General features: G+C 42.8%; 1 protein-coding gene and 1 long non-coding RNA gene across 18 annotated transcripts in view; both read right to left on the bottom strand.

The window, feature by feature from the left end:
* LOC134515420 (uncharacterized) overlaps nucleotides 1-8,840 on the bottom strand; it is a 229,911-nt gene extending 221,071 nt beyond the window's left edge. For 10 of the 12 annotated variants that reach the window (XR_010070987.1, XR_010070986.1, XR_010070985.1 and 7 more), the window contains exons 1-2: nucleotides 8,168-8,466; nucleotides 6,088-6,251 (exon numbers count right to left, since the gene is read on the bottom strand). This is a non-coding gene — a long non-coding RNA (uncharacterized LOC134515420). Of the gene's footprint in view, nucleotides 1-6,087; nucleotides 6,252-7,044; nucleotides 7,311-8,167; nucleotides 8,467-8,721 lie in introns of those variants that run through there. The other 2 variants (XR_010070993.1, XR_010070992.1) reach the window with 2 other exon arrangements.
* Nucleotides 8,841-9,049: 209 nt separating this feature from the next.
* SALL1 (spalt like transcription factor 1) overlaps nucleotides 9,050-14,811 on the bottom strand; it is an 18,664-nt gene continuing 12,902 nt past the window's right edge. For all 6 annotated transcript variants that reach the window (XM_063334355.1, XM_063334354.1, XM_063334353.1 and 3 more), the window contains exons 3-4: nucleotides 12,790-14,811; nucleotides 9,050-11,716 (exon numbers count right to left, since the gene is read on the bottom strand). The exon at nucleotides 12,790-14,811 is cut by the window's right edge and continues 1,391 nt beyond it. In XM_063334355.1, the coding sequence (XP_063190425.1) occupies nucleotides 11,276-11,716; nucleotides 12,790-14,811 (2,463 nt within the window). In that variant the 3' untranslated portion in view covers nucleotides 9,050-11,275. The remainder of the gene's footprint in view (nucleotides 11,717-12,789) is intronic.

Below are 14,811 nucleotides of genomic sequence, written 5' to 3'. Positions count from 1 at the left end.
GCGCTTGTCTTCCCAAGCAACCATTATGTGTGATGGAGCCCAGCTTTCCTGGAGATGGCTGAACACCTGCCTGCCAATGGGAAGCACTGAATGAATTTTTTGTTTTGCTTTGCTTGCATGCGTGTTTTTGCTCTACCTATTAAACTGTCTCTATCTTATCTCAACCCACAAGTTTTTCCTCACTTTTACTCTTCTGATTCTCTTCGGATTCTCTCCCCCGTCGCAACTGGGGGGAGCGAGTGAGCAGCTGTGTGGTTCTAACTGCTGGCTGGGGTTAAACCATGACACCCCGCTCCCACCCACAGACCTTCACACACTCACATTGCAAAGTTTCTTTCTTAATATCTTTCTCAGGAAAAATCAACCATAAATACAATAAGGAACAGAAGGAAGACAACATTGAATAGTAACTAAATGAGACTAGCAAAAGGCTCAGCATCTACTAGCAGCCACTGTACTCTCACCCTCCCCAGAAATAAAAACCCTAATCTGCCAAAACTGCCCGTGCCTGCCAACCTCCTCTTGTAGTGTAATCAGGAGAAGACAGCAAAAACTTCCCATACCAAAATTCATCCGTTTAAAAGGAGAATGCTATATCCATACAATTATTTTAAGAAGAAGTAAAGAAGAAAACCATATACAAAAGTCAATTGATGGAGGGAACTAAAAGCAGTTTTGAGATTTGCACAGAGTGCTTAGATTAACTATTTCCACTGAAAGAGAAAATACATAGTATTAAACAGAGTCCAAACTAGGCTCCGGGAAGAGACAAATACAGAGCATAACCTGAGACCTCTGTACCTCTGATTTGCTAGAGAGAACCAAGACGACATCAACCTTTGATTTAGAACAAACTCATCCAAGGAATTTCCACAGTTGCCACTGCTGCAGCCAAAAACTTCTCTGCACATTACTTGTTACACTAGGAACACTGACAGGGTAAATTGAGCCATTTTACTGTACTTCAACCATTCCAAAGTCTCCTGTATTGGAGATCTGTCCTAACAGATGTGCGTCTGTCCCATCATTTTAGATAGTTATGGTGGCACTGGAAAGACTCAGAATGTCCACTTACCACTAGAGACCAAAAGCTTAGTTTTACACCCAACCAGAAAAATCTCACTTCCTTCAGCACGTGAGCTTCTAACCCCAGCTGAGGGCTGGTTCTATAGAAACTGAGGAAATGCCATCCTGTAAATGAACATCTCAACTTCCTTTCAGCATGCAGGATGGACTAGTTTCTCCAATTCCAGCAGGAATCCTTTCCAAATTATGCTTTGATTTTACTACTTAACAGGAGAGGGGAAAAAAGGTGCTATAGCTCCTAGATATTGATATTTAATCTTAAATTTATTTTTACTTTGTTATTTTCTATAAATAGTCTTGTCTTTCACCAGCTCTACTGCTGGTAGAACCTTTTTGAGTAATTCAACGTTACACAGAGCCTTAACCCCCGAGAGAGAAAGAAAGAAAGGAGGAGGGGGTGGAATACAAGGGACAACTACTAATCCTGAAGAGACACATATCACACCACCACAGGACTCCCTGCTACTTCAGAGCCTTATACAGTAGGTAACTGTATAGCAATTTCATTTGCTTAAGGTCAAGTCTGCCCCAAAACTTCTTTGGAAAAGAAGCAGTCTCAATTTGGCCCTCTACAAAGGACTAAGGTTGTACTGCATACATCTCCCCACAGTTCCATCCCATGTCAGTTACAGGTGCCTGACTGCATCATGACTGTATTGGCACATTGCCCCCCAGCTTGTACACAAACAGACTAATCAAACAACAAACTAATTGCTTTCCTTTCATAACAATAAAAAAATATCTTTTTTGGGGGTGTGGGGGAGGGCGGGGCAGAGGAAGTGTTGGACATGGAAGACATTAGGATAATCTCGGTGTGTTTGTCTCGGATGTCAGCTTGTAATGGTTCACTGCCACGGGATTTGGGTCATGATTTTAAGCGACTTTGTGGGTACACATCTTAAAAGCCTGATTTTCAGACACAGTAGCACTTTCTAAAAATCATGATTCTTTGGGATGGTTTAAATTGAGCATTATGTAAATTGAAATAGCAAAATAAAGCATTGAACAAGCTTGAAATTTAGGCCAAGTTACAAGAGAGGTGGGGGGGTGATGTGGAACTTGCCGCCCACGTTCTTAATTTCTCCTGTTCTTATTGTTGTTACTGTTATCAATATCTAATTTTCAGATAAAAATAAAGTCCTTCAAGATGAGTAGTAGATAAAGTCAGGACTTCAGGCATTAAGTTGACAGTTACTTCAGACTCCTGATGAAATGAAACTCACTCTGTTCTATTTCTCCACAAGACAGTCAGAGAAAGAACATCTAAACATAAATGTAACTTGCTGACTTGTATCACACAGGGCCAGTGTTTCAAAACCCAGAATTACCCTTTCAAAAGCAAAGGTTGTCACTGCCATATATTGGATTATAAAGAGCAAATTGGTCAAATAGAGAGAATGTCTCAGAGGATCCAAAAATATTTCCTGTCTCTAGCACAGCGTAGAGAACGGACATACCTATAGCTGCATTTCAACACAAGGCTGCAGTACTGTGCTTGATGCTCATAATTTTATGCAGTACATGCAAATATATGCTCTCTGGGAGAAAACAAAGAGCATCGGGCAATATTACAGAGACTTGTACCCAAACCAACAGCTGCAGAGGATCCTAATCTCCATACTTTGTTTCAATGCACTCTCCATTACGCCACAATAGCGCTGGCCTTTCCACATCTTCCTCTTTCTTCTTACCTCACAAACTACCCTCAACCAAACCAAGAAGTCACTAAGGCAACAAGTCTGACCCTAAACTGTCATACTGTACATCATCCAGCATTTTTTCTTCTGATTAATTATGATCTTTATAATTCCAGATACTTTGTTTTACCATTTTTTTCATATATGGGGAATCTATGATAAATATCACCGAAATTGGACATCAGCTACAGGCACTTGTCTGCAAGGCAGCAAATGCAATTACAATTTCCCTGTACTGTGCCTGAAAAAAGAGATATTTTGTCTACACGGAAAATTTTAAAAGATTGTGGCTACATCCAATAGTTCAGCAAAAATACGGTATCTCTTGAGACTTTTTGCAAAAACTGATGATTTGTTCTTATGAATACAGTATAAGTGTAAGCATGTATAACATGGCATTAACTGTTAAACCTCATCTGGTAAGCGGCAAATGTTGCACTGAGGTACCAGCAGGGCACTTCCAGGTGTTCTGGTAGATGCTGAAATTCAAAATAGCTGTTTTGTATTAGATATTTTATTACCATTTTTATTCCAAGAATGTAGCCATGTATGGTATACACGCACTGTAAAAGACCAGTCTGGACAGTTTCCTACCTAAATATCCAAAATAAACAAAAATTAAAGGTAAGGAACTGTTGTTAGCATCATTTTACAAAGCACATCAGGAGATTAGAGCAACTTACCCAAAGTCACATATGCCCAGAGCCAGCGATGAAACTTCCATTTCCTAAATTAGCCCCTCACACTTTTACCACAAGTGAAACCTTTACATAAGCCTCCAAGGTTCCAAACCACACACAATTAAAATGTTATAAATTCCATTCAATGGCACTAACAATAAAGGTATATGTGTGCACCACGCTACTGCATGCATCAATAGACAGAGGGTGAAAACAACAACGAAATTATCTGTTCAAGCAGCACCGATGCAGGAATTAAATTTCAGTATTGCTGTCAACTTTTCATTTTCACTAATGGCTTTTAAGAAAGCCGGACATTTTTTCCTCAGTCCATTTTACCTTTTCCCTCCATTTGACAAATATTGATTTTCACTTCCTCCAAGTTTAAGTGCATTGAATGCTATTGTGACTGGTTTGTTTGCTTTTTTGTTTGTGTCCCAGCTTTATTGAGGATGCCAGCATGAACGCACACAGCTTTGGAAAGACAGAATTGGTTTAATAACTTCTTCAAATCCAGGAGAGAACATAGAGCCCAGTCTACTGTTTTGTATAGGTCAAGCAAGAAAAGTGACTATAGGCGACTATCTAATGTCACTAAGGAGACTGCTGAAGTAATAGCCTTGGTGTTTTAAGCTGTCACTGCTATGTTCTGTCACAACATGACAAATTATGGAGCGTTCTTCCTCTACCTCAGTGCAAAGTTAGACATACTATCTTAAAAATGCCTTTGGTGGCATTTTAGGCTAAGCCCATTTGGTAGAAAGTTGGCCCTTTAGGAAGCTTGGTTTGGAAGGTAACATCTCATAAAAATCTGCCTCAAACAAGCTGTAGCTTTATGAATTGTTTTCTGCCTGACTCACAGATACCTAGGCTCAACGTCCTTTCATAAGATGATCCCCTTAAACTTTGCGAACCTGCTTGGTACATTTTGTACACTTACCTATCTTAAGGTCTTATTCACCAAATCAGAAATCACTGTGACTTTGTAGTGATATGAATAAAGAGTGCTTATATGATCTATTCCACCCATTCAAATATTTGGGGGTCGGAAGGATGGGCAGGGAATCTCAGTGGATAGAATTAAACATCTGGACTGAAAGGGAAAGACAGTAACATCTTAAACTGCCACAGACACTTTTACAAAAATTGTCTGTGCAGTGCTCAGACGCTCATCAGTGCTAGAAGCCAAAATCATTGAGCTGACTTAAACAGGGAGTTAAATTAGTTTAAGTGTATCAGCACCAGAGGTCCATGCTGGTATTAAGGAATCCTGACAACTGAGCTAACTAGTTATCTAACCATCACAAACAGCCTCATTCTCATCAGCCGCTCTGACACAACTTGCCAAGAGGTCTCAGTATTCCACCTAGACAAGTAAACAGACCCATAAACCTTTGAAATCTGTTCTGTCTTTCTATATATAATTTGCTATTCTCTGGATCCTCTAACCAACATAGAGACAGGAGTTCATATGAATGCCGATTTCACATTGAACGTGATTATCCACTTACTTATTGTACATATGAAACAAATGTTAGCTACACTATTAACTGACGTTTTAAAAATCGCAATGAAAGGAAAGCAATTTAGAATTATTCACTGTTAAAGGAAGACCATTTTCAAAACAGGCATTGCTTGGAAAAAAAATCTTAACATTATTCATTTAGTTAGTCTCACTGGCTCAGCTTTGAAATTATTTTTCATGGAAAAGATGGGGAAAAGAAAGTAGTGACCAATGGGGTCATATATGATCCATGATAGTGTGCCAGATGACTCAATTTTTTCCTTCCATATTCAATCCTAAATACTGCTTGTGTTGCACCACCTGATGCCAGGTGCTGCAGGGCTTCTGCTACACCCACCTGACATTGTGATACTGCATTTTTAAGACCTTTAAATAATGAAAATAGACCTTTGCACTTCAGCACTGCCCTGGCCAAGAGAGCTGTCTGTACAGATGATGTGAATGTCTGCTAACATGGAGAGACTTCTTACTTTTGAAATTAAGTGGCACCAGAAGTTTCAGGGCTGATCATTCCAGTGAGGACCTTCCTTATTAGCACTGGTGACAAAGTCTAACATGGGCGTGGACGTGTTTTTGGTCCCTGTTCTAACTTGGATTTAAATTGCTTTCTGAAAGTGACAGTATGAGAGTCAAGAAGAGCCTGCAATTTGGGTTAATTAGTTAACTGCTATAAAGAGGAAGATGACATCACTTCCTTACTCTACAACTCTCCAGTAGGCATTCTCACAGGTATACCATATGCTCAGAGTCAGCTGCATACAAGATGGTGGCCCCACCCACCATGCAAGACATTGCAGAGAATGTCTTCAACCCTTGAATGCATGTTATTCACCAGCTCCCTCAGTACTAGACAGACTTGAGCACTAAAGAAAACTTCTCTTTCCTGCTCTCCTGTTTGCATTCTACTGCTCCTCCTCCCATAACATTGAGAGATCTTGCCTCTCAAGACATTTAGACTGTGGATAAAAATACATGTCTAAAGAAAAAAACGTAAGAAAGAATGGAAATCAAAGAAAGTGATTCACGTTAGGACAAACGTATAATATAACTTGAGCCAGAAACTTAATTTTAATCACTGCCATGCTTACACCTCACTTACCTGTAAAATATTCCAGCCACTGCATGTGGTTCAGGGCCTCCCATATCCCTGGAACAAGGAGATCTTCACCAGGAGGAATCACCGTCTTCCAGGAATCTGCTAGGCACACTGCTAGAGTGACAGAGGGACCGGCTCAGGGTAGCTGTTCTGATACTAACTATGACCTGGATGTAAAAACCAGAAATATCAAATCAAAAACTGAACATAAAGGCAGCTGTCAGTAACTCTGTTCTCAGCTTAAGTTGCATAGTTTCCAATTATTCCTGTTCTTTCCTATTAATATTTCCAAGCTTCTACTCCTCCTTAACTTTTTGTCTAAAGATAGGTATTTATACAAGAGATTGTATTGTGCATGAAATGTTTAAGTCATTATATTTCCACTCAACAGTTAAGACACATATTGCTTCTGGCTTGTATGAATAACTGTACCCACTTATTTGCAAAACATGATTTTAACTTCTGTCAACTCATATTCATGAGAGAAGGAAACGAAATAGAAAATGTTTTGATTAAAAAAAAAGCAAAAAACAAAACACAGAGATAAAACTTGAGAAGTACTTAAGACTGGCAGGGCAACAGCAAGTAAGAACTGTCACACTACAAAGTCACACCTTCTCCTGCCAAGTAAAACTGGCCTTCTACAAAGATGCAACCAGGTAACTTGTGACTTCAGGACTCCCAAAAGCAGGAAGTACTTCCCAAAGAAAAAGACAGATGAAGCAGCAATTGTTACGTTTTGATGGTCAGCAAATATCCTTTGCAAAGCAAGGCTGACGAGTTTTGTTGAGCGCTGCAGCACGGAGGACTTGCAGACTGTCCCTAAATCTCAAACCACAACCCAGCCTAGAAAGAAACACCGAAATTCGCCCGGATTTCCCTGAGAAAACGACTTAGGATTTGGTCGTCATCAGCACACGAAATCAGCCAGGCAATTTGCTGCTCCTCTTTCCTTCCCACCTCTGCCTCGCCGATCGAGAAACCTGCCCATCCGATGTGCTGCCCTGACTCTTCTCTTTCTACTTTGCTGGTATGGCGAGTCCTTTTGATTAGCCCTCCCACGCCTTTTTCAGCCTTTCATTCCGTTTGCCCCGCTCCCCAGTTTGCCGGTTCCTCTCTCTCTCAGTGGCCACCACGTCCTGGCTTCCTCTCTTCCCTACCACATTCGGGGAAAAACCCCAAATTCACGGCCCATCCGCTAGAAAAAACCGCCCGGCGGGAGGGGCAGCCCCGCGGTTTACCCAGCCGGGCGCCTCCGGTCGGTCCGCCACGGGCTCTTCCCAAGCGGGGAAGTTTCGCAGGCTGTTAGCCCAGTTTTTAAATAAATCACGTCTGTTTCTGAGTGAAGAAAATTACTGGGGCTGATTAAATGAATGCGCTGAACGATCGCTGGCGCTTAGAAGAAGTTTTTTTTTTAAAAAAAAAAGCCCACCCCACTGTGCTTCATTTTAATGGATGACAAAATTGCGATGGGCCAGGAGAGGAAGGGGGAAAAAAAAAAAAAAAAAAAGAAAAAGCGGGGGAAGAAAACTTTGTTGCTAATGAGAAAAATGCGGCCGCGCAAACAAAACTGTAAAGGAAAAGGAAAAAAAATAAATCTATTCTTGAATAAGGATTAACTCAGTGTCTGTGAATAGGAAATCCTGCGCTGGGTAATTGCGGCGAGGTAGCGCGGCGCCCAGCTGCGAGGCGAGGCGGGCACCTTTGTGCCCTTGCCAAAGGACAGCTCTGGGGAGAGGTAACTTCCCCCGGTCCCCACGGTCTGGTGTCGAGTAACGGGAAATTTTAACATTCCGCATCTCTAGAGCGAAATGTCCCCCGTCCGTCCCCCCCCACTCTCCGGGGACGGGGGGGGGGGCTGTTAATTGTCTGGGAGCTCCGAGCCGACCCTACCCCCGTAGGACACAGCCTCAGTACCCTTGAGGGACGCGCAGCCCCGTTGGGGGACCGCAGGGAGAAAGGGAGCGAAATACCGCCCCCCCCCCCCCGGCGGGGAAAACAGCCCAGGCACCCTCCGCCAAGCCCGGCGCAGCGGGACAGGGAAACGATCGATTCCTTCCCTCCCCCCACCCCAAGCACCCACCTTCGCAGACGGTAGCGAGGGAAGCACACAGTGAAACGGCAGCAACACCCCAGCGGGGAAGCGCAGGGGCTTATTAGGGGAACACCCCCGCCTAGCCGGCCTCAATTATTGCAATCAGGCGGGCGACCCAGAAGGAAGAGGGTGTCCCGAGGAGCCTCGCCCGCCGCAGCCCCCATCCCCGTGGGCAGCCTCCGGGACAACGCTCCCGAAAGTCTGGGAGAGAAAAGGGTCTGTCGCCCCTCGGGCAGCGGGGGCGACCCGCGTTCCCTCCACCCTCGGCGCTGGAATTACCTCAGCCGCCCCCAACGGTCGCCCGCGTGCGCGAGTCGCCCCCGCTCCGCCCCATCCCACCCCGGGGCGCGCGGGCAGCGGCGCGAGGGGTGTCCTCGCGGGGCGGGCGGGCTCCGTCTCAGGGACGGGGGCAGCCGCGGAGGCGGCGGGGACCCCCAGGCCCCAAGATACCAGGAAGAAAATTGCTAGCTTTTTTTTTCTTTTTTTCTTTTTTTTTCTTTTTTTTTTTTTTTTTTCTGAAAAGCGGCAAGTGCATACGTTACCCAGCGGCAGGGAGCGTCGGGGTGCTCGCGAGTGCGGCGCCCGAGTGCCCCGGGCGCGGCTTTCCCGGCCGCACCGGGCCGGGCCTCTGGCCCTTCCCCGGCGGGGCTGACGGGTCCTCGGCCCGCGGGGGCCTGGCTTTAACGTGGGAAGAGGTTCGGAGGGTCGGAGTTAAAGCCGTTAATGAAACTCAAGCCGCGTGAAGGAAACCCTCCCGGAGCGCTGGGGTCTGCTAACCCTGCCTCGCTTTTCCGTTGCACAGATCTAAACTCAGTTTAAAAGGAGAATTAGTTAGTATTTCATTGATAAAATCATCAAAATCCGTTTAATTTACCTTTTTCTGAGACCAAAAGGTGACTGGAAATTCTTAAATATTCACATTGACAAGCCAGCTGGCTCTAGTGTACAACTTACATGTTAACAAAAATGCATATCATGTACCAGATGAATCATCACATTCGAACAGGAAAAAGTTCTAAAGACATGAAGTCCAAGAGGTATTCAGACTACAGCGTTAATACTTTACTAAGGATTCATTATCATATGAAGAAGGGTAAAAGTCCTCAAGAAAAGCATTTCTCACCCCACCTTTTCAGCGTTAATTCCTCTACGGTGCCCAATTTACAACTCAAGCAACTGGGGGGGAAGCGCAAAGCGATTACTTCTTGTTTAAAAGGCAAGCACCTTCCCCCCCCACTGATATTAAAGAAAATCCCATAACACAAAATACCTGAATTTTGGAATTGTAAAAAAAAATATATATATATTCACATGAACATAGAATTCCTTTTGGGCTTTTTGAAGGCATAATTTGAAGGCAGCCAAACTGATTTATCTTCCATAAATAATAATGTTAGGAGATAAAACTCTACTGGGTGAAAATATCGGGCTGAGTTCTGTTTCCCCAAACTCCCATTGAGGTTAAGGATCATTGCAGGTGCATAAGGGAAGCCAAATCATGTGCAAGGCCAAAGCAAATTTTTTTCTTTTTTTTTTTTTTTTACAATCAAGTTATAAACCCCATATAATATATGGAGGCTTGCAAGTGGACATCTTAACACAGATATAGCAGCGTAAGCATGCCACAAACATACAATCTCATAGAATAAAATTAATATCAAATATAAAGCATTTGAACCAAATCAAGCCTTAAATGTGATAAATTATTTCCTTCAAAGGAAACTTACATAGGCTCAACAAGGTCTTTGCTAGCAGCATTTTTTTTATAAAGAAATTAAAAATGCCAAAATATCTACAGTTTTATGAGGAGGAGTTGAATAGTTAAGGAGAAATTTCCCACTATTAGGGGGTATGAAAAATATACTAGCAATTAATATGCAATACATATATGTATACCCATACGTACAAATATAAACACACACATACAGCCTGGACAGTTCATGTTAACCAAGGGAAAGGCTAAATAATACAAAGTGATTACTAAATACAGGTACACTTTAAAAACACAGAGACAGCGAATTTTATCTGTTGCAAAAATGTATTTGATTACTCGAGTAAAATTACAGTATCTCTGCTGTTAGTAAGTATTAAATGTTAAAGAAACTGGACCTCTTTTCCTTTCAACTTTCTGAGAAAGTGCATGTAACAGTCCAAGGTTCCCCCTGCCCTCCCCCAATACCTAATACAAAATAAACAAACACTATACTTGTTCCCTTGGTCAAGGAGTAGGGCTTGGTCTTTTAAGGAACATATGTACATTTTAATGAAAGTGATGTCTTATTGTATATACAGGAGCATCTACAGTTGTCCACGGAAGTTGTTCAAGATGCCATACTTAGCAGCATTGTGAAAGTCCAGCACATTTTCTATAATGAATATACCTACAAGGCAAAATGTTACGTCTCAGTTTCAACTACCAAAACAACACTTCAGTATCTTCTCTAATAATCTGCGTGCTTATTACTGTACAGAAACGTATTAACATTTAAGACGACTCAAGTAAAAAGCACAATACAAATAACAGTTCAAAACAGAAAATGTTAAACCTACAAAAATTAAAGCAGTTTTAATTTTATAATAAAAATCAAAAACTGAGCTGTGTAAAGGACCCACACTGTTCAGTCTATATTCTTTCAGTCCTTTTCTTAATTCTGTTTGGAAAAATTAAACAATGTGTTTGCTGATAAAATTTCCAGCAGGATCAAAGTGTACATTTATATACAGATTTTTATTAGAGATCTAATGCATCACTGAGGCATCGCATCAATACCAGAGTTCATGTTAAACTGGGCATAGAAAATAAGTTAATGCCAGAATAAGATCACCTAGCAGAACAGACTTGCAACTGCCATAAATGTTACAGCAAGTTTACAGCACTCTAGTCGATTAGTATTTAGTTCAAAATACAGAAGACCAAAGTTAATGCTTGCATTTGTTTGCAAAGCAAGGTTATATCACTAATAAATAAGCTCTCTTAGAAGTCTAGAAGTAGAACATGGTACAAAAGAAAGTCTTTGTAACGTTGCAGCCTGCAGCTTGAAAAAAGCAACCCTAGGTTGCACTATTTGCAGGAATGTTATTTATGGAGTATTTTTTCTAATTTGTTACAATTTCTTTGTTGTCTTCCACGAAACGCGTAAAACGGAAGTTTGTCCCATTTTCATTGCTTGCCATTTTCTCCAGACCAGCTAGAGGTGCATTGGGTTCTGAATTCTGGAGCTTCTCCAGGCTTCCCGTCAAGCCGCTGATGGGAGAGCTGCCACCGTTGCCCAGGCCCCCCGGTGCCGGAGGGATGCCGCCATTCTGGATGACGGAGATCTCGTTGGTCTTCATGGCCAAGCCATTGGAGAGTGCTGCTGCATACTGGTTCCAGAAGCTGGAGGGGTCTCCATTCCCTGACCGCGCAGCCAAATCCTTCTGAAACATTTCTGGGAACTTTACAGGATTGCCTCCTAGAAATGTCATGGGGCCATCTACGGAAAGTCGTCTGCCTCGTCTTGCAGGTGTACTGTTCCACATGTGAGTGCCCATGTGAACCTGAAAAGAAAGAAAGGAAGAAACAAACAAACAAAAAATAGGGGTTGACAGGGATTTCAAACTTATTTTGATCACAGAGAAGGCAGCAGTCCATGAACATGTCCAGTCTTGTTAGATAATGATCCACACTAAAGGTAGCGGATGCAGGGCTCCATTTCCCAACTGGAATAATAAATAAACTTCTTCTGGATTATCCCTTCACCATTACCCAGAATACCTTGTCTTCCTGATGAACAATGCATTGCTTGTTACTCTTTTTTTTATTACATGTATTTAGTTTATAATGACTTCACGTTATTCCGTCAATTGCAGATAGCTGCTTTCAGGGCTAGAATTGCTATGTCCACTTTCATTGCAATGGTAAGTATTGTATTTGACACCCTTTACCCTATAAACGTCCTTTTCAGACAGGCAGAAAGTATCCTTTACTGATTGCTCATCGGAGAGCCTCGTGTATAGACAGAATGGCCTGAAAGTAATTATTCATCTCGCATTACTGGCAGCAACCTCTAGAGAAATACTCTGTCAACAGAAAAATGTACACAGTAAAGTGCTCAACTGGTGTTCTAAAACTTAAGTATATTTGCTTTTTCAAACACATATCAGTAGGAAATGTTAGTTATATAATCAATTAAAGTAATGCCCATTAGTTCCAGAATTATGTTAATAGTTTTTTTAAACACTCATCATCTTGCATGATAGTTATGAAAAACAGCACATTCAAGAGCCTTTCACTTCTTAAAGAGGTGTGTGAGTTACAAAACGCATTTCTCTGTTAATTAATACTCCTTACCATCATTTGGCTGTTCCGTTTCACACTCTACACAGACAGTCTTTGCTGGTAGATGAATTTTAATTAAGCATCAAAAACAGCTCATGCTTTGGACCGGCTGCCAACATGAGGCACTCAACAAGAGGCCATCTAGGTCTACCAGAGCTGACTAAACACACCAGTTGTCACGCCACAGACAGCCAATAGTACCACTCCTTGCAACATTAACAGACGTTAAAAAATCAAAAAAAAAAAACAGCAATGAGAAAATGAAACCTAGAAGAGCAAGAGGAAAAAGTACCTTCAGATTGCCTTTTGTTGTGAATGCTCTTCCACATATAGTGCAGGCAAAAGGTTTCTCACCAGTGTGTGTCCTTTCGTGGATCTGCAGAGCACTGGAGGAAGAAAATGTTTTCCCACACGTGTTGCAGTAGTGCTGTTTGGGGGTTCTTCTGGGGAGAGCAGGGAGCAGGACAGGGGACGTGGCAGAGGAGGACAGCGGCCCCGAAGTAACTAGACCAGAGGGTGCTTCTTTGCTATCCTGAGGAGAGCTGTGCACAAAGCCGTTAACCTCAGTCTTTATGAGCGATGACAGTGAATTAGCAGGCATAACCGAAGAGTTCTGATTAGGGCCGATACTGGAATTGGGCTCAAAAAGTTGTGATGGTAGATCTCGCATTTGATGTGTCAACATATGCTGCTTCAAATTACCCTTTGTGGAAAAGCCACGATTGCAAACTGTGCAAATAAATGGTCTCTCTTTGGTATGACTTCTGTAATGAATGTCCAAGGCACTCTGACAAGCAAATGTTTTGCCACAAATGTCACATGCGGTGTTTTTAAATTTACCTCTATCTCTGAAAGGAAAGAGCATGCTCAGAGACTCTTCTTTGATCATTTTATCAGTGTTACTAGACGTCAAGTCCAAAGCACCACTGTTAGCAGAGGATGGAGACAAACCGTTGGCAAACTCACTTGGTAAAGCTCTTACTGGTTTCTCTTCGATACTTGGTGACTTGTGGTAATCATTAGTGCTGTTGGATGGCGACAAGGCCTGCATGGAAGAGGTAGACTCTGAGACAGCAGGGCTTCCAGCACTTTGGCTTTCCATATCACCACCGACAGATGACGAATCGTTAGTCAAAACATCCCCTTCCACTGACCCATTCTCAACCGACTTTAAGCTTGCCTGAAGTTGTTCTGCAAGTCCTGCATTGATCATCTTCATCTGATTTTCCAAAGCAGCAATACTTGACATTTCCAGGGGCAGAGGGGAAGAAGACAAGCTGTCTTGTGATGCATCTGCAGATTTAGGAGTATCTGGCACGCTGCTGTCAGGACAGTCTTCCATGTTCTCATCTGAGAAGTTGTCTATATCATCAAAATTCTTATCATCAAAAGATCCCGTATCTGATTCCATTGACTCAGGATAGTTTTCTGTGACTGGGGTGTTGGGGATCTGCCCTCCCATGTGCATTCGGATATGCTGCTGTAGCACAACGGCGTTGGTGAATTTTTTCTGGCAGATCGGGCATGAATGTTGCACTCTCAGCGGGGGCATGGCACGGTGGACACTGTAATGAGTCTTTAAGTTGCCTTTAGTAGTGAAAGCGCGACCACAGATTTTACATTTAAATGGCCTCTCACCGGTATGTGTGCGATAATGCATTTTCAGTGCACTCTGGCAACTGAGAACTCGGTGGCAAATGATACACTCGTTAGGATCGGTTGCCTTTTTGTCAATGTTTTCTACCAGTTGCTGCAATTTTGATGTTTCAGATGCTGGCGTTGAATCCAATAGTCCTCCAAATGGAAACTTTGCCTTAAATTGCTCTGACATTAGAGGCATCAGTGGATTTGTAAAAGTGGCGATGCCGCTGGAGCCCGAGTCTGCGGCTGGTGAGCTCACGGAGCTGCTCATGTTGGTGATGGCGCTTGTGTTCTGAGGGTTTTCTTCCATTTTGCCATTTGAGGTAGGCAAAGCTCCAGCCTCTACCTCATCAGAAAGTCCATTGGAAATTTTTGATGTGGGATCAGCGGTTCCCGAGTCGCTCTTGACAGAGCAGGGAGGGCTAGCGGAAGGATGGCTAATGGGAATCGGCTGAGGCTCCTCAGTTTTGATGAATGGGGTCAAGCTTGGAATCGTTGGTGGGAGTGGCAGGCCAACAGAAGTTGTCAGGGTGGAGAGGACTGGCTTGCTGTCCAGCCAGCTCGTGACAGGTTTCTCTGGTGGTATAGACATCCCATAAGGAATTCCCGTGCTTGTAGGAATATTGTCCAAATGCTCTGGCACCGGGTACGGATTCATTTGAATATGAGGGTA

Source organism: Chroicocephalus ridibundus, chromosome 4 (assembly GCF_963924245.1).
Source record: "Chroicocephalus ridibundus chromosome 4, bChrRid1.1, whole genome shotgun sequence".
NCBI classification, from domain to species: domain Eukaryota; kingdom Metazoa; phylum Chordata; class Aves; order Charadriiformes; family Laridae; genus Chroicocephalus; species Chroicocephalus ridibundus.
Note: the sequence above shows the minus strand (reverse complement) of the source record. Positions and strands in the feature narration are given on the sequence as shown.